Source organism: Mytilus galloprovincialis, chromosome 10 (genome assembly GCF_965363235.1).
Source record: "Mytilus galloprovincialis chromosome 10, xbMytGall1.hap1.1, whole genome shotgun sequence".
NCBI classification, from domain to species: domain Eukaryota; kingdom Metazoa; phylum Mollusca; class Bivalvia; order Mytilida; family Mytilidae; genus Mytilus; species Mytilus galloprovincialis.
Window position 1 is genome coordinate 77,845,649 of NC_134847.1, and position 20,296 is coordinate 77,865,944.

Here is a 20,296-nt window from a genome sequence, read left to right on the forward strand (position 1 = left end):
GAGTAATTTTTATAATACTATCATTCAATTCATCTTCAGATTCCTCTTTAACAGTTATGGACAAATCTAGAAAATAATCCCAGCACTTGCTGTGTACCGCGCAAAAAAAGCATTTGCAAGGGAACACTCAAAAGCAGAATTCACTATAATATTGTATAAATTTATATACTTTATGCGCATATATACAAGGTTCATAAAACTTGAACAAGAGTGGACACACTGAAATGTTTAGCCTTTTCTAGTGTACTCATTTGAATTTATGAAAAAACAATTCTTTTACAAGCATTACATTAAATTAAATATACACAAATTTTCAAACTGAGTTAAACCCTTTTATAGAAATATAGGCCGTACAATCATTCAAATCGCCAAATGAAGTAGGCATATTGCTAGATTATCCCAGAAACCAACATCATAAAATAAATGAACAATAAAATATAGTCAAAGTTAAATTCCAGATATGTACTCCTTACAACTATTCAATATACAGCATCTAAATGACGTATTAATCATATTTCCAAAGAATACCGTTAAGTTGTAGGGCATTTCTTTAAGACAATAAATTCAAAAAGATTGCACTGGCTCTATCTCAAAAAGATGTAGTGTACTACTAAAATGTACTATTGAAACAAATAATATCAACATTATAGATAATTCGACCAGCTCTAACTCAAAATATTTACAATTCTGTGTAAAGGAATTCTCAAATTCAGTTTGTCAGTTTCAGTCATACTATTGTCCTTTAAAGACATCTTGTTTGCTCTGGTTTTTTGTTAGCTCACCTGTCAGCCAAAACTGACCAAATTTGCTTTTTTTTATGTAAATCTATATAGCTGCACGGTAATTTAGTTATAATGTTAGGTCAAGAGGGACTGTAGTATACAGATAACTGCAATATTGGAAATCAATGACTCATATGATAAAATTATTATTCTGCATCAATCAAAACTGACCATATTTGACAATATCAACCAAAACTGACCATATTTGACCGCATCAACCAAAACTGACCATATTTACTCTTTTTTATGTAACTCTTATAGTCGCATAGTAAATCTGTAATATTTTTATGTAAGGATGGATTGTAAAATACAAATGATAGAAATATTGGAACACAATGTTTCCTTATTTCGTTTGCATCAATTTAGAGTGCCAGCATGTCCTCTTTTTATTCAAAATATTGCATCATAAACAAATATCAGTAGTTTTCATACCTCAGACTGACTGGTATAACAAAGTTATTTGTCTGCATCAACCAGAACTGACCATATTTGCACTTTATTTATATGTACATGATGTAAATCTTAATAGCCGCAAAGTAAATCGCTTATATTTTTTATATCAGGATGGATGGTTTAATATAAATTAAAACAATATTGGAAAACAATGACAATTATGCTCGCATCAGTTTATAGTGTCAGCATGTCCTCTTTTTATTCAAAATTTTGAATCGTGAACTAATTTCAGTAGTTTTGATATCCCAGACTGACTCATATAACAAACTTATTTGTCTGCATCAACCAAAACTGACCATATTTGACAACATCAACCAAAACTGACCATACATGTGACAGCATCAACCAAAACTGAACATATTTACACTTTATCTTGTAAATATATATATGGCTTCATTGTAAACTAATAATATTTCTATGTCAGGACGGATCGTATGATAAAGATGACACCTGAACTTTGGAACACAATGTACATGTATACCACATCAATTTAGTGCACCATTATTTCCTCTCTGTATCCATAATAATGAACCGTCACTAAAGTGGTCCTACAGTCCTGACTGATTTAGTCAGTTCTGCTGACAGTTCTACGGTTAGAACTGATTTGGACAGTTCTACCTAGAACAGTTTTAGACAGTTCTACCCTAGAACTGATCCTGACAGTTCTACCTAGAACTGATTTAGTCAGTTTTACCTAGAACTGATTCTGACAGTTCTACTTGGAACAGTACAACTGTTCTAGGTAGAACTGTTCTAGGACAGGTTAGAACAGTTCTAGGACAGGTTAGAACAGTTCTAGGACAGATTATTCTGACAGTTCTAATGAGAGGTTAGAAGTGATCTCCACTGTATGTGCTTTTATAATATCATGTAATGTATTAATTATGTTTATCTTAATATATGGGTTTTGTTTGCATGTTACTTGCTTGTGTGTAATTTATTATAATGTCGATTTTAAAAGCTCACTAGAGCTTGTATTACTTTGTTTACTATGTATCGACAATAAATAATAAATAAATTTGTCAGAGCTGCTTTAGTGAGAACTAACACAGGACACACAACGCGACCCATTGTTAAACTGTATCTAATTCGAGTGAATACAATATATTATCGATCGAAAGTTTAATAAACAAATCAAAAATCATAGAATAAATTAAAAACCAATTCTTCAAAGAACAATTGAAGGTCTTTCAACCTCGATAATAAGAATGAAATTTAAAAAACGATTTGAGAAAATGTTACTCCGTGTTGATGTAATGTGGTAAATCAAACTGATATAAAAAAAAAATAAGATTGATAGGTTTATGCAGAAGACTTAATTGTTTGATAATGAAACAGAAAGAATTTTTAGCAAAGGTCAAAATCTAGAACGTCAAATTGACCTTTGACCTGGACCTCAATTTTGAGTTCATATGTCAGTGATCTCAAATCAAAAGACCCCAGGTCAATCACTTGTATGTTTGTGGAGAAATACTGATTTTAAATACATAAGGTGAGAAAACTCCTATAAGGGTTAACCAAAACACTTCGACTGAAATAGGTGGAAGTTGCGCCTTATTGTAAACAGTAATTTAGCAAACACATCATATCATTAACTGCAACAGTTTCTTTGAATAACGATAACAAGCAAAATTCAAAATTAATAACATGACCTTGACCTTTGACCTTGTCCTCAATTTCAAGGTCATAGGTCAGTGAACTCAAATCGGAAGGCCCAAGGTCAATTACTTGTATGGTTGTGGAGAAATAATGATTTCAAATACATAAGGGGAGAAAACTCCTATAAGGGTTAACCAAAACACTTCGACTGAAATATTGTAAACAGTGTTTTGGCAAACACGTCATATCATTAACTGTAACAGTTTCTTTTGAATAACGATAACAAGCAAAATTCTAAATTTATAACATGACCTTGACCTTGACCTTGATCTCAATTTTCTTCAAATGGACCAAGGACTTCATATTAAAAGACTGTAGGCCTCTACGACTTATAACGTATGAATTTATCCCACAAATCGCCCATCTTAATAAATTTTCAAAGGGAAATAACTCCCATAAGATGTCTTCCGATCACTCAAGTCAAAATAAACCAAATCATTCTTAAGAGTAGACGAATTTGGTGAAAACAGTTTGCTAAAATCTTTTATGGTTTTAGAGATATAGCGATAACAAGAAAAAGGGGACGCGGGTAAATAACTCCTATAAGAATAAGTGTTCGGTCACACAGGGTGAGTTTTGAAACTCCCATTACTGTACAACATCATTGTCCAAAAATCAATTCGATATGTTGTAAGACAAAAAAGCATCTCAGACGGCAGAAGAAAAAAAAACAAAAAAACAAAAACAAAAACAAAAAAAAAATAATCAGAAGAAAAACAAAAGGTCTTTCCACGAAAAGTGGAAAGACCTAATAAAAACAAGAATTAGCATCGCTCTATTATATCACTATTTTTACGTGCTCCATAATTCTATGTTGGTTGTTTATCAATGTCCCAATCCGTTAAACATAGCAACGAACCAGAAAGTCGATTCGCGTGAAATCAACATTGAATCTTTATAAATGAAATATTATTGGAGTATAATACTCAATAGATTGATGATAAAGGTTAAAACAAATCGTGTACAGAGGACTTAGTTTAGTATAGATTCATGCATTGGTCAAATAATGTCCTTATCATTATGGTTACAAGAATCTCGTTTCGTATGAATGGAACGGTTAATCAAAACATTTAGAATGTGCCCTCAAAAGACTTTCTCAAAACAAGAAATTGCTAAGTTTCACTCTTTCATCATTTAATCTCGTGCCGACTTTTTTATTCTAGTTTTGTTAATACAAAGATGCATGTACAATTTGTCTTTAAAAAAAACTCAATCAAGTTCTTTTTCGGTTTGCAATTCATTGCAATTATTCCATCTGTGCGGACAAAAAACTATGTTTTAATTTAATCATATCCGTCACCTGAGGAATCGCAACAGGCGGAAGGAACGGTAGACGCTTTTTTTCTGCTTCTTCTGCCAAAGAACAGTGCCGAATTGCTTCCTGGATATTTCCTTGTAGATAGAAGGTGTAAGCTATTAAATAATAAGCAATCGGATACTTCTTATCACATTTCGGGGCATCATTAATGTATTGTTGGAACAACCTGATAGCTTTTGTTTGATCCCGTTCGATTTGATGGTAGGCGATTCCATATAGTGCGTCTGAACTTGTATGGTCCAAATCATAAGCTTTCTGGAACGAGTCTAGCGCTCGCTCAGGTTGACCTGTACATACGTAGTTTGCACCAAGGTGATAATATACATTCCCAAGAATTCTGCTTTGAAATGGATGAGAATCCATGTTCAAACGGAGTTTTGAAGCAAAAATTTCAGACGTTTTTATACGTAGTTTTGCGGATTCAAAATCAGACAAAAGGTTTTTCTTTTGCGGATTGTAGGAGGCTCTCTCAAGAATGATAACTTTAACATACTCAGCAAAAATGTCATTGGGTCTTAACATAAGATATTGTTCAGTAAGAGATCAAGTATTTTCGGGTGGTTGACATGCTTCAAAAGTACTGTTTTCATTAATGAACCCTTGTACGATATTCTCAAAGGCTGGAAATAGAAATTCACAGTCCTTGAAATCTTCAACACTATCCTTTTTGTAGCCTTTTAATATTTCAGAAGCTGAAATAAAATGATTTAAAGCTTTAACATAATTTTTAGCTGTTGGCGAGTTTGGGAACTGTAGGATCATACTTGAAGAAAACGTTTGATCATGTCGAAATACTCTGACAGAATCTCTGGTTTGTTTAACGATTTCCTTAACATCTTTTTGTGAATAATTGAAAAGAAATGAAAACAATGAAATTGCCATAAATGCTCTAACGCCTGGAACTTCATCAATCCCAAGACATGATGCAAGTTCATGTACTGTTTTGTTTTCGTTTGAATTTCTGTCAGCCATACCAATTTTGCATTCCTGTAAAATATTTGAAACTTGTTAACTGTAACACAATTCGGATAGAAACAATACATGCTTGATATAACATAATCCCAAACGTGTATTTCATGACTTAGTCTAAACATTATTTTTTGTTATACAATTAGATTTGACAGTCTTGAATGTACTACATATAGCCGGTGGACATTTACTTACCCTCTACAGACGGACCAGTAACACGGAACTCTATAAAAACTAGAAAAGAAAGGCAATGGAATTTATTTATCACCGAATTCGTATACGAAGACATCCAATGTATATACTAACAATGTACAGTGTGACAGTTTGATAACTTTTTAACAATAGAACAATTGAATCTTAATATATTGTTAAAGTAATTTGCATTTCGTAATAGATCAACATGACTTCGTTATATAACCATGGCAACCAATATTAGTATACGTATATTCAGTACACGAAAGGGGAACGTAGTTATAATGCAGAAAAGGGCACAGTGTCAATTATAATCAATATCGCGAAAATTCAGGAATCGATGGAAGAAAATGATCACCCACCATTTAAACCTTACACAACGAAAAGCCTAACGGGTACTAGATCTTTTGTTTTTAATTTAAATCATTTTATTAACAAACTTACTACAATATGTATAGAACTGTCAATGCTTTATAAAAGGAAAATGTTGATAACTGGTCATTACGTACGGAGAAATTGCTACAGCCAGTCATTACGAAATCTCAGTCGTTGCATCCATACATTAACACCATAGTAATAGATATATTATATATAGAGAGATAAGGCATTACTCGACTATCGAAAATGTTATTTTATTTCAGTTGGAACAGTGGTTATAATATTAAATACAGTGCAGGCGGTGTTGCCACGATGTCTCAGATGCAGGAGTACGAATCCAGCTGAGAGAAGAAAAATAATTTGCATTTTGTTTTTAATTTTCTCATTGGGATTTGAGCCAACTTTTCTGTGATTTTATGGCAACACCTCAGATGGTCAAACTAAGGATTGGTAAAAATCTAGGCTTTGTCAAAGCGAACCATAGGTATTTTTAAAGCCACTGGACATCAAGGAAGTACAATAAAAAAAACAACGGATTGATTTTAAAGCCGATAACATTCCGACATGTGTAGTATGTCTTTTCATAGACGGTGTGAACTAGAATGTTCCAGATCTATCGGAACCTCCTCATCTTTAAATTGATAACATTTAGCTGATAAGCATGACGAACTGGTCCATCCATGAATCTGTAATTTTTTGAAATATTTTCACTATTTATTATTTAGGTATAATTATATTTGATGTAAAAATACACGATGCGAAAAACACTCATTTAAAACCAGATTGAAATCGATATATAACCTACTGTAGTTATTATTAGAAATAGTGTGTTGGTCAATATATGGCTCTTGTTGATGTACTGACGATTTGAGGAAGCTAAATGTTGATTGGTTTATTGGCTATTTTATTTTTTCAGTTGGCTATGAGCTAATATTGGCTACCTTTCATCAAATTGTTGTTTAACAGAGTATAAATCACGTTTTAAATGTTGGTTATATTTTACGATTTACTTACCTTGCTGATACAGGTGTACATGTGTAAACTACGTCACACTATCCACATCTGTCACAGTTTCGGAGAATTTGACATTTTTCTATACATGTTAGATTCGTTCAATCTCATGTTGTAAAAATCCCAACAGCCAGTCCATAGTTTGACTCTCCGATCAGTTAATTGATTGAAAACTTTCAATGTGCATCAATTGAAGTAAACTCTGAGAAGGAAGACACATTGATTTGTCTGAGCGTGTGCATATATATATGCGTTTTAAAATGGTTCAAACTATGCCACATTGACCCGATAACTAAGGTAAACGAATATATTAATAAAACAAAGTTATAAACAACAATTGCAATTAAATGAAATGGAAAACATGTTTCGCTGACATTCTCTGTACTTACAACATGTACAACAAAATCAAACAATGTCATTGTTTTAATAATATACTGGTATAATTTTTTTTCATATTTTTCTATTTTTGCTCCATTTATATTATATATATATATATATATATATATATATATATATACAACTCGTCTAAACATCAACCAAACAATGTCAGATCTGTAAATTTGCTTTCGCAAATTTTTGGTTCTTCCCTCGCCGGGATTCGAACCCATGCTACTGTGATATCGTGACAACAAATCGCCTGCACTGCAGCCGTCCCGTTAGACAACACGACCACCTGGGCTCTCAAAAAAAAAGAGCTTTCGCTGGCCATGTGTTTCCTTTCCACGTCAGTTTTAATCTAGCGGCGTACTACAGTACATGATATATAAGGCATGAAGATGTTATTGTTACAGATCAGCTAAATTATCTATAGTAAAGGATCCTACAAATTAATGTAAGATACAGTCACAGAAAATAATTATATTCATAAGTACGTCTGAGTCAGTGACAACCCTACAACAGATGTATCCATCTATATATATATATATCTAAATAGGCGATTAAGGGTGTAGGTAGGGGTGATTCCTCGTTCAATGACGGAAGTGTTTTTTCTCGTCAGGGAATGAGGAATCATTAAATACCAGTATGTCTTTGGAAATTTATTTGGAATAAAGTGACGCAACTTGCCGTTATGGAAAAGGAATAACTACAACTAATCCTTATTTTAGTAGATAGTAGAGGGGCACTATGTTTTCTGGTCTGTCGTTCCTTCCGTCCGTGCGTCCTTCCGTCTGTTCGTCCTTCCGTCCCATTTCAGGTTAAAGTTTTTGGTCAAGGTAGTTTTTGAAGAAGCTAAACTCCAATCAACTTGAAAGTTAGTACACATGTTCCTTATGATATGATCTTTCTTATCTTAAAACAAAATTAATCTTTTGATCCCATTTTCATGGTCCACTGAACATAGAAATTAAAAGTGTGAGTTTCAATTTAAGTTTCTGGTCAAGGTAGTTTTCAATTAAGTAAAAGTCCAATCAACTTGAAACTTAGTACAAATGTTCCCTTTTGGTTGATCAATTTACTTTTAAGGCCAAATTAGATTTTTTACCCAATTTCACGGTCCATTGAACATGGAAAATGATAATGCGAGTGGGGCATCCGTGTACTTTGGACACATTCTTGTTTGTATATAAGTATATCACAGACGACACAAAGGTGAATAACCAGATAACATTTTTAAACAATTTTATGATACCTATCAATAAATAATGCATTTCATTAGGGACTATCATTTGCTTTTTTTTTCATTTTTCCTATTACATGTATCTTCTGTTATGTGTTTTTTTGTTTGTTTTTTTTGTCTCTCAACCTATATATAGGTATTTCTGAGTAATTCAGTCAACCATGTTCGCCAAAGTTTGATATAACTCGCCAAAACGTAATACTACAAATAAATTAAGGACTGAAAGTATATATATACATAATATTTATGTTATATGAATTTAAGGCGCAATTACTACATAAGTAAGTCGCCTAACAAAACCAATAACAACAACAAGAATCGAGTTCAAATCACTATCAGAAAATTTTAAAATTGTAGAATGCTACTAATGGCATCATATCATAATTTAAAATTAAGACAAAAAAGGTATTGAAACATTACAATCATTTTTTGGTTCGGACGTAACTAATTGAGAAGCGCGCGTCTAGTGTACTTCATTTACTTGTGGAATTTATGATGAGCTTGTTTCCGAAACTTAGTTTCCCATGTTTTGTTTTTCCAGAATCGCTCTAATATTTTTAGATTTATGTTTGACATTTTGTTGTGTTATTATAAGGTTAAACTGTTGGATTATGAAATTTTTGATACCATTTTATCTCATTCTATGCTTTATGAATGTTCTCGATTACTTTAAAATATAGGCACTCATGTTTTTTTTCGAATGTAATTATTTTCAATTGTTTCCAAAGCAAATGCATAATGTGTTTATTTAATTGATTAATTATAATGTGCTATCATGGCTACTAAAACTACATAGACGAGGAAATGAAGACGGAGATAACAGAAATCTTCACAGATAGTGTACAGATGCAAAGTTGAATAACTACTGTTGTGTCACATATATGTTTTTCGTTCATTATTTTGTACATAATTTAGGCCGTTATAGTTTTCTTATTTTAATTGTTTTCCATTGGTAATTTTATAGATGACTATGCAGTTTGTGCTTTGCTTATTATTATAGCCGGTATAGTGACCTATAATTGTGAATTTCTGTGTCATTTGGTCTCTTGTAAAGAGTTGTTACATTGGCAATCATACCACATCTTCTTTTTTATATACTAGTAATTGATTCCTTTTCCTTTTCATTAACTGTTACAGTCTGATTTTACTTTAAGAATAACTAGATGAAAGGGGCCATAACTAAAACAATAAGTCAAGGAAAACATACAAAACTATGACAAAGAGAAAATGACGACAGAACAGACAAAAATCCACAAGACTACATGATAGAAAGGTTAAAATATAGAGCAAATAAACAAAAAGGGGTTAAGTTCACATGTCTCGAAGGGTAAGCACTTCCTGTCTACTATATAGCTAGTGGATCATGGTAAACAAATATTATGTAACAGGATCGCATTGGTGATTGTCACAATCGAGAATAAGATAATTGTTTCGAGCGGTAGACCATATCTGTGGATATCTGTGACAGATATTAGATAAGGATAAACCAAATCAGTGGGCGTTAATAAAACTTTCAAGTGGATAATTTCAACTTAACCATTCGAACAAACAAGTTCAATCGTTTCTTTTAAATCATAAGCCCATCATAGAAAACATGTTTACTCATAACATAAACGGTACCAATTTTTATCTATCAGATGCGTATTTTGACAATAGAAAAGGGACGAAAGATACCAGAGGGACAGTCAAACTCATAAATTGAATATAAACTGACAACGCAATAGCTAAAATCGAAAAAGACAAACAAATAAACAATAGTACACATGACACAACATAGAAAACTAAAGAATAAGCAAACACGAACCCCACCAAAAACTAGAGGTGATCTCAGGTGCTCCGAAAGGGTTAGCAGATCCTGCTCCACATGTGGCACCCGTCGTGTTGCTTATGTGATAACAAATCCGGTAAATAGTCTAATTTGGTAGGTCACATTCACGAAAGGGAAGGGAATTATAGTTATGACGTAAGGAACATATCCGATATCATTTGTGAAACGGTTATTCCGTAACGGTCAACCAACTCGTGATGGCGTCCGTAAAATTTACGAAGGGGTGATTCAACTTCACCATTTGAAACTCTTGGTTTAATAGCTTCCTTGTGAGCAGCGACCGTCTATGAGGAAAATCATGATAGGAAATGCAAGCACGGGAATATCGTATCAATTGGGAGATATATACCCCGTATGATGATGCTTGAATGTTGCTACTAAGAAATGGAAAGTTCACAATTTGAAAGCTGAAATCATCTCTTTTGTCGTAAAGTTTTGTTTTCAACCGACCCTAATTGTCGATTTCTAGATGTAAGTCAAGATTTGAGGCCGACTTAACTGTATCTGTAGTATCCTTTATCTCTAGTTCGATGGGATAGATGCGTTCAACATAGTCACCAAATTTTTGAGTTAGTTAGTGAAAGAACATCATTTTAATAGCGGAAAGTAGAGTTAAAGGATATAACTCACTTATTATCTTTCTTTCTAAGAAGTTCCTGTATGAAGTCCGCCTCATAATAATGAAGGAACAAGTCGACAAGAAGAGGGGCACAATTTATTCCCCTTGGAACGCCGACAGGCTGTTGAAAAACACGTCCTCCGAACGTAACAAATATGTTGTCAATCAAGAAATCAATCATTTTGATAATGTCAGTTTCAGAGAATTCTTTGTTTGAATCAGAGTGATCCTTTTCAAAGTAGGATGTATCCCTCCCTAAGACAAGATACAGTGGAGATCACTTCTAACCTCTCATTAGAACTGTCAGAATATTCTGTCATAGAACTGTTCTAACCTGTCCTAGAACAGTTCTACCCTAGAACTGTTCGGTAGAACTGTTCTAAGTAGAACTGTCAGAATCAGTTCTAGGTAGAACTGACTAAATCAGTTCTAGGTAGAACTGTCAGGATCAGTTCTAGGTAGAACTGTCAGGATCAGTTCTAGGTAGAACTGTCAGGATCAGTTCTACGTAGAACTGTCAGGATCAGTTCTAGGGTAGAACTGTCTAAATCAGTTCTAGGTAGAACTGTCCAAATCACTTCTTACCGTAGAACTGTCAGCAGAACTGACTAAATCAGTCAAGACTGTAGAACAGTTCTAAATGACGTCACTGCAGTAAGGGCATTAGAATTTAGAAGAAATAAATCACTTCCAATTACTTTGCTATATATTAAATAGCAGATTTTCTATATTTTTTACTGATCAAACGACTTTTATAACGTTACATGTACAAATATCGAAGTGAATAGAAGGTTATCCAACTCATCGGAGAAATATTTTTATAAGATTGCATACGGAAACATCATTGTTTACGTTTCTTCGTTCCCCGTTTTTAACAGTCTCTTCCTAAATAAAACTCTGCATTTAATTCATGGAATTTTAATCGTAATTTACCTTGTTTGCCTTGGATTTACATTCATTTAAGATTCTGTGTTGACAAATGTTCAAACGAAAATTGTACAATGGGGATGAATTATGGGATATTAATGAAAAAAGTGTTGTACAACGTAAAAAAAACTATATATACATTTGCACCATCTCGTCAATTTAGCCAGACTTATCCATAACGATTATAAATGATATCTGGGAGTCTGCAACTCAGAAAAATATACTGGATCTGAACATGAATGAAACATTTGCCCCTGGACGTTCGGCTACAAACAAAATCATGCATTTTCTTTGCCTTCTTCAAATTATATTAACAGTATACTATTCCAAGAAGAGAACTTCCCATACATGTAATTTGTATTTTATTTTTAAAATAAAGTATATGAATCAGTCATGTGAGTGTTGGATAATGCCATTAAATAGTTATGTTTTAAAAAAAAAACCATCACAAACTACTGACTTAAACATGTTAAAAAGTCACTTTAGTATGTTTAATGACGGTTCATTATTATGGATACAGAGAGGAAATAACGGCGCGCTAAATACTTAGATATGGTATAAATACACCTTGTCGCTATTTGTCTACCATTACTGGATATCACACAGGTTCCCGTAAAATTTTGACGTCATAAAATAAAATATCTACATGATCTAACGCCACAATGGAAAAGTCATTATTGTATACTTCAAAAGTTCAAGAGGCCGGGTCAGCCAGGATTAGCGATAAGGTGTATTGTGTTTCATGGTGTCATTTTTATCATACGATCCGTCCTCACATAGAAATAATATTGGTTTACCATGTTTACAATGAGGCCATATACAATGTACATGTATAATTTAACAATTAAACGAGTCTTGCCTTGGTAAAAGGCGAAGTTTAATTGTAATTTTATGAGTTGTGTAAACACTGAAGGGATTAAATGAGATTGTGCTGCGCATGTGTGAACTTCAGTCTTCAAAGTAAAGTTTTATCAATATGACAAACAACGAAAAACATATATACATATGACCCACAATAACTACATATTGGTCTCCCTTAACTAGGGAGGGAGGGTGTGGCATTTAATCCCTTCAGTGTTTACACAACTCATAAAATTACAATTAAACTTCGCCTTTTACCAAGGCAAGACTCGTTTAATTGTTAAATTTTATTTCGTTGTAACACTTCCGGGACCAAATGAGACTTTAAAGCCATAATGATAAAACTGAATACTAAGATAAGAAATATATAATGTCTTACCTTATGATTAATTCTTCAACACATTAAAGCTGAAAGAATTTTCATCTTTTTCAATCTTTTTATTATAAAATTTTGCAAATGTTTTTGCATCTGACCATCCTGCTTTTTGTAAGATACAAGAAATAGGCACTGCATTCATTTTTGCTTTAGAAACTGATGCAGATCTAACACTGTGAGCTTTGAAAATTGTTGTGTCGATATTAGCTTTTGCCATTGCTACTTTTATCCATCTAGAAATTGTATCTCTTGAAACAGGCTGATGTGGTTTCACATAACTTAAAAGTAACGGTTCATGTTTCCCTCTAAACAATTTGGTACGAAATACATATTCTTTATACACAGTATATACACAAAGTCTCCTATCTGGAGGGTAAGCCTTTATATTTACAGTTGGCTCCTTATAACCAGGTCGGCTTTGTTTAACAAGTTCATTCAAAACAAAAATAAATTCTCCCTTCACTTTATGTACATGATTAACATTCATTAAATGAATTGATTGAGCTCGGGCTGCATTTGTCAAAGCTATTAGCATCGTAAGTTTTAATGTTACATCTTTCAATTTTAAATATTTCACTGGTGATAGGCTACGCAAAAAATGAAGTACTTTACTAACGTCCCATGTAGATTCATATCTAGGTCTGGGTAGACGAAGATTAAAAATTCCTTTCATGTATCTTATCACCATTGAATGACGTCCAACTGGAATACTGTCAATAGTAAGTCCTAAAGACGAAAGAGCTCCTCGAGCTAGATTTAAACTACTATAACCTAAATTACCTTCCTTAAATAAAGTTGTAAAAAATTCAAGCACTGTTCCTACAGAAATTTGAAAGCAATTAATTTGTTTTTTGTTACAATATTTGAACCATTTCCTGATATACACTTGGTACTGTTTCTTTGTACTTGATTTCCAAGACGACATGAGTATGTGGGTTGTCTCTTTAGAAAATCCTCGTTCTCTGAAGCTACTCCTGACACTGGACATGCAATTAGTTTCATTTTCTTGTGTAAAGGATGAACAGATTGTGGATCGTGAGGAAGATTCAAAATCTTCTTGTTCTTTGGAAGAACGATTGGATTGTCTGTTAACAACTGCATTAGTCTCGGAAACCAAGTTTGTGTCTGCCAAAATGGAGCTATTACTACTCCTCTTGCACCGTCCTCTCTGATTTTGAAAATGCACCGGCTCAATAAACTGAAAGGAGGAAACAAATAGACAAACTGAAAATATGACCAATTTATACTAAATGCATCAATAAATGCAGATAATGGATCTGGCTTCCAAGAGCAGTAATTTTCTAATTGGAAGTTTAATCTAGATGCAAACAAATCAATATCTGGCCTTTGCCACAAAGTACATAATTGGTCAAAAACAGACCTTTCCAATTTCCATTCTAATTTGTCATCAAATTCTCTAGATTTTTTGTCTGCTAGATTTTCTTTGCCTGCTATATGAGTGCATGTCAACCAGATGTCATTATCTTTACAAAACAACCAAATCTGTCTTGAAATTGTATTGCAATCTATGGACTTTGTGCCGCCCATATTTGATATGTAGGCCACTGCCGTAGTATTGTCTGTAAGAACCTTCACATGCTTATTTATGATCAGACGAAGAAAGGATTTTAATGTAAAATATATAGCTAATATTTCTTAATAATTTATGTCATTTTTTTATTCTTCATCTGTCCATCTACCTACAATTTCATTATCACTTAATATGCCACCCCAGCCTAATAATGAGGCATCTGTCTGAATCACAATTTGTGGACTGCCATGGCTTATATGTCTTAATTCAGTAGACACATTAGCAACCCACCATTCTAAATCTCCTTTCATCTGATTAGAAATAAGCATGCTTTGTTCAAAGTCTCCTTTTGAGTTTTTTAAAGCTATAATTTTTTCCTTTTCAAGGTTACGATAAATTAATTTACCGAATTCAACGGCAGAAAAAGAGGATACTATAAGTCCAATGACTTTTGCTACATCTCTAATCTTAGCTAAGTTTCTCTGCAGTAACCATTTACATTCTTTTACTAGGTTTTGTTTTTTGTCTGCAGTAAGGGTTATAATCATATTTTCTGAATCGATAATGTTACCCAAGAATATTATTTGTTTTGATGGTTGAAAAACAGATTTGTCTTCATGTATGACAAATCCTAATTTTGACATTAATTCAATTGTGTCATTTACATTTTTATTGCATTCTTCTATAGTCTCTCCTAATAAAAGACTATCGTCTATGTAACCAACATTCACATGACCTAAAACTCTAATGCTAGAATAAACAGGTTTTAATAATTTAGTAAATATTCTAGGTGCGGAGGAAATCCCATTAGGTAAGCATGTGTATTGAAAAAAAGTTTTCCGTTCCAATAAAACCGTAAAAACTTTTGATGTTCCTCTGCAATTGGAACACTGTAATAAGCATGTCTCAAATCAATAGAAGCCATATATGATTTGCTAGTTACAAGTTTAATGGCACTTTCAAAAGTGTCCATTTTAAAATGATGATACTCAATGTATTCATTTAACTTCTTAAGATTCAAAATCATTCTATATTCTCCATTCTTTTTTGGCCTTAAAAATATAGGCGATAAAAACTGGTCTTTCATTGACTGAACTTCTTTGATAACATCAATTGCCAGTAATTTTTGAATTTCATTTGAAACAATATCACTTTCTTTTGAGTTAAAGACAGATTTTACATTAAAAATGTCTTGCTTAGGTTCAACATTATCTATGAACTCTATATGACAATGGCTTACTATATCTAAAATAAATTTGTCAGAGGTAATTTTTTCCCATTCATTGGAAAACTTTTTCAATACACCAGCTTTAAAACAATGACTTACTTCATTTGATGTATCTAATAATTCTGTGGATTTCCTCCTCTCTGGGAGTTTTTTTGGAATAGGGCCGGAACCTCGACCTCTTCCTCCTCGGAAGCCACCTCTTCCTCCACGGTAGCCACCTCTACTAAATGTACCTCTGTGGCCTCCTCTACCACCTCTGAAGAAGCCTCCGCCTCTACCTCTGCCATTACCAAACTTCAACTTGTTTCCCACTTTGGAACAATCTTCAATGTCCTTTGCAACTTTGGAGACATCATCTTCAAAAAGGTTGTTTGTGTAAGGAACAGAGTGTGAGCAGAGAGGCACATATTCTGCCATCATTTCGGGCTTTAAAAAATCCCTTCTAGTCATATTCAATTGGCGGTTTGCATGGCCCAACAAAGCCAATACATCATTACATTTGTCAATGTATTCTCCACTACCAGAGTTACCATTGGCATTGTTGTTTTCGTCAAGAGCCATTTTGTTGACAGTTTTTGTTAGAATTGTTGCTGCTTTTACAATAGTTCTTTCAAGAAATTGTAATTTTTTATCAGCAGATTGTGCTCCTGGTGAAATTACATTCCACATGAGCTGGTTTATTCTTACTATAGACAAACCTTCACAATTTTCAGGTCTGGCATTGTTTTCATCTTTAGTTAAATCAGAGTATTGTTCCTCATTCATACCATTCCTGAACAACTCATTGACATTATTTGCCAAGACCTCATCAATTTTGACATCACAAATTTCTTGAACCTTACATCTCTTTGACATAGATGAAAACCTATTATCATCTTTGTTCTGCTTTTTAGCAGGTGGTTCACTTTCATTGTCTACATTTTCCCCATCATCATGGGGGTTTTCTTCACCTTCATCATAATTATCATCATAATTATTAACCTCGTCATATTCTTCAATGTCTTGTACGCGGTCTTTTAAAGACTTTATATCGTCAGATTGTCTTTTCTGACCTTCTTGGATTGAGACTAACATTGACATGATTGCATCATGATTGTCTACTTTTGCAGAGGTAGAAGGGCCAGGGTTTTGAGTGTCAGTATTACCAGTAACCTTCGCTGGTTTCTTACCCTTTACACTTGAAGAAGTGTTTGCTCCGGCACCCGCGGAAGCTGTCGACTTTGTCGACTCGTGTTTCCTTTTACCAGCCGCGCTGGAAACGGAATTAATCTTTTCGGACAGAAGTTCATCTTCGTCCGTATTACTGATGTCTTCATGCGAAGACTTTCTTTTTGAGGCGGACCCCTTTTCTATCATTTTCTCCGCCATGTGTTTTCTTTATAACCGGTTTACGGCAAAGTGCCGAAAACAGGTAAAAGTCGTAAATTTTCCCCGAATTACATCCGGTGATTACTAACTTTTATTTATATTTTATATCAAATTTTATTAATGATAAAATGAAAACCAACTACGTTGGTTTAATTTAATCTGAAGTTAGGACAATTCAAACTACGTCCGAACTGCCCAAGAGCTATCAGCACACTGAAGTTCACACATGCGCAGCACAATCTCATTTGGTCCCGGAAGTGTTACAACGAAATAAAATTACATGATAAAGTGTAAATAAGTTCAGTTTTGGTTGATGAGGTCAAATAATTTTGTTAAAACAACTCTCACTCAGTCTGATATATCGAAACCACTGAAATTTGTTTACAATTCAGTATTTTGAATAAAAAAAGGACTTGAATGACTTGCTGATATTCTAAATTGATGTGGAAATTTTTTTGTAGCCAATGTGTTCCAATATTCATTGATATTGCTGTCATTTGAATTATACAATCCATCGTAATATGTATTACTATAAGTGATTTAGTATGCGGCTATATATATATTAAGATTTACATAACAAAGTGTAATTATGGTCAGTTTTGGTTGATACTGTCACATACATGTATGGTCAGTTTTGGTTGATGCTGTCAAATATGGTCAGTTTTGGTTGATGCGGACAAATAATTTTGTTATATTCATGAGTCAGTCTGAGATATCAAAACTACTGAAATTAGTTTACAATTCAAAATTTTGATGAAAAAGAGGACATGCTGGCACTATAAACTGATGTGAGCATAACTTTATTTTCCAATATTGCTTTCATTTAATATATTAAACAATCCATCCTGATATAAAAATATAGGTGATTTACTTTGCGGCTATTAAGATTGACATCAACGTACATAATAAAGTGCAAATATGGTCAGTTTTGGTTGATGCGGACAAATTGTTTTGTTATACCAATCAGTCTGAGGTATGAAAACTACTGATATTTGTTTATGATGCAATATTTTGAATAAAAAGAGGACATGCTGGCATTCTAAATTGATGCAAATGAAATTAGGTAGCATTGTGTTCCAATATTTCTATCATTTGTATTTTCATGATTTTACAATCCATCATTACATAAAAATATTACAGATTTACTATGCGACTATAAGAGTTACATAAAAAAGAGCAAATATGGTCAGTTTTGGTTGATGCGGTCAAATATGGTCAGTTTTGGTTGATGCTGTCAAATATGGTCAGTTTTGATTGATGCAGACAAATAATTTTGTTACATGATTACATGTTACTGTCAGTCTGAGGTATGAAAACTACTGATATTTGTTTCTGATGCGATATTTTGAAAATAAATAGGAAATGCTGGCACTCTCAATTGATGCGAGAAAAAAAATTGTGGTCATTGATTTCCAATAGTGTAGTTATTTATATACTACAGTCCCTCTTGACCTAAAATTATAACTGAATTACTGTGCAGCTATTAGATTTACATAAAAAAAAAAGCAAATATGGTAAGTTTTGGTTGATGCGGTCAAAAGATTTTATTATACGACTCAAAAAGTATGAAAACTACTGACATTTATTTTGAATATAAAGAGGACATGCTCATTGGCAGATCAAGGGGGGGGGGTGTTCAGGAGTTGGAACCCATTTCCAATATTGCTGTAACTTGTATAGTACAGTACCTCTTGACCTAAAATTAAAACTGAAGTAACGTGTGCAGCTATATAGATTTGCAGAAAAAAGAGCAAATAATGTCAGTTTAGATTGATTTGGTCAAAGGATTTTTGTTACACAGGTCCGTCTGAGGTATGAAAACTACTCGTCAACAGATATTACATTTGGTTAATGAGGTCTGATAATTTTGTTATGTGATAACAAGCCATCCTGACTCCCAGAATAACAAATGTAAAACAACTCAAATAATAACAATAACCCCCCCCCCCATAATACTAATTAACGGCCTAATTTATGTACAAAAAATCAAAGAAAAACAAATATTTTATGTTACACATCAACTAAAGAAAATCACTGAATTACGGGCTCCTGACTTGGAACAGGCACATACATGCAGAATATGGCGGGGTTAAACATGTTCTCTTGCCGATTTTTAGTGTTTTCTTGTATATTGTTCTACACTTTTCACATATCAGATCATTTTCTTGAAGGTTTCGCTCAATTTTTTTTATACAAACTGTTTCAGTGCTTTAGTTGTTATACATGCATTACGTCTGATTTAAGATGACATCTCGCACAAACCACACACTTTTAGTCTTAAGCCAGCAATCACCTGGATAAAGTGTAAAAAAAAATAATATCGATAAATGTAAAACGGTAAAAAAATATCAGCATAAATACATGTATAAGATAACATACTGCACCTATCAGAAATGTAAAAATATGAATATGTAGAATGTTTATCAATGATACAAATATCCAAAATACTACAGAACACGTCTGCAAAAAAACTTAAACGCATCGTCTTCAAAATACCAAAATCATCCACTTTAGGATGTACTTGGTAAATAGAGCTGTCTCACAAACCACGCTTCTTATTATAATATTATAGATAGTTTGGTCTGTGTACGTACTGGTTCCCAGGTATGATGGCCTATAATCTCATTGTATCTTCTCACAAACAGAACTTGGGAATGTTACCAGTACAAATAAATATAATTAGCGGCTGCCTTGAATTCTGAGGTAGACCCAAAAGGTATGTAGGGTAGTAATAAATATTAAGTTCGAGCATATAAATGTTAAAAATATACTGAACAGCCCTATATTTTGACCTTTGAAACATACTTGTTCATAAGACCTTTCAATTCTAGGATAATCATATATTTTTTTCCCGAAACTTCATAGTAAAAATGGTACAGTTTTAGCCGTATAATAAGTTCAAGTCAGTTTTTTGTACTCATACTCCAAAATCAACCAATCAAATTGCTGGATTTTATGTCTCGAGTATGATTTTTGTGCTCCAAGCACTGAGCAAAGTTTTATGCCTTTATGTATAGCATGTATATCTATGCAACTCATAGAAATTTAAGCGTGTGTGTTAAGCAATGATCTCAATACACACATCTGTTTTGTTAGTCTTGTATTATTATTGATTTAAGTTTCTTGTGTATAATTTGGAGTTTAGTATGACGTCCATTATCACTGAACTAGTGTCGTA

The 20,296-nt window shown here is 33.2% G+C and overlaps 1 protein-coding gene across 1 annotated transcript; it reads right to left on the bottom strand.

Annotated features, from left to right (window-relative positions):
• Window positions 1–13,001: 13,001 nt before the first annotated feature.
• Window positions 13,002–16,927, bottom strand: LOC143049582 (uncharacterized). The gene is made up of 3 exons (XM_076223185.1): window positions 15,850–16,927; window positions 13,608–14,189; window positions 13,002–13,007 (listed from the first exon to the last, which is right to left on the bottom strand). The coding sequence occupies exons 1-3, from the start codon at window positions 16,828–16,830 to the stop codon at window positions 13,002–13,004; spliced, it is 1,569 nt and encodes a 522-aa protein (XP_076079300.1). The 5' UTR covers window positions 16,831–16,927.
• Between the last annotated feature and the right edge of the window lie 3,369 nt (window positions 16,928–20,296).

What these genes read in the sequence shown, in the direction of transcription:
- LOC143049582 (XM_076223185.1), bottom strand. Translation starts at nt 16,830, where the DNA reads ATGTCAATGTTAGTCTCAATCCAAGAAGGTCAGAAAAGACAATCTGAC. An exon ending in TATTAGATACATCAAATGAA is followed by an intron (nt 14,190 to 15,849) that starts GTAAGTCATTGT and finishes TCCTCCTTTCAG; the next exon opens with TTTATTGAGCCGGTGCATTT.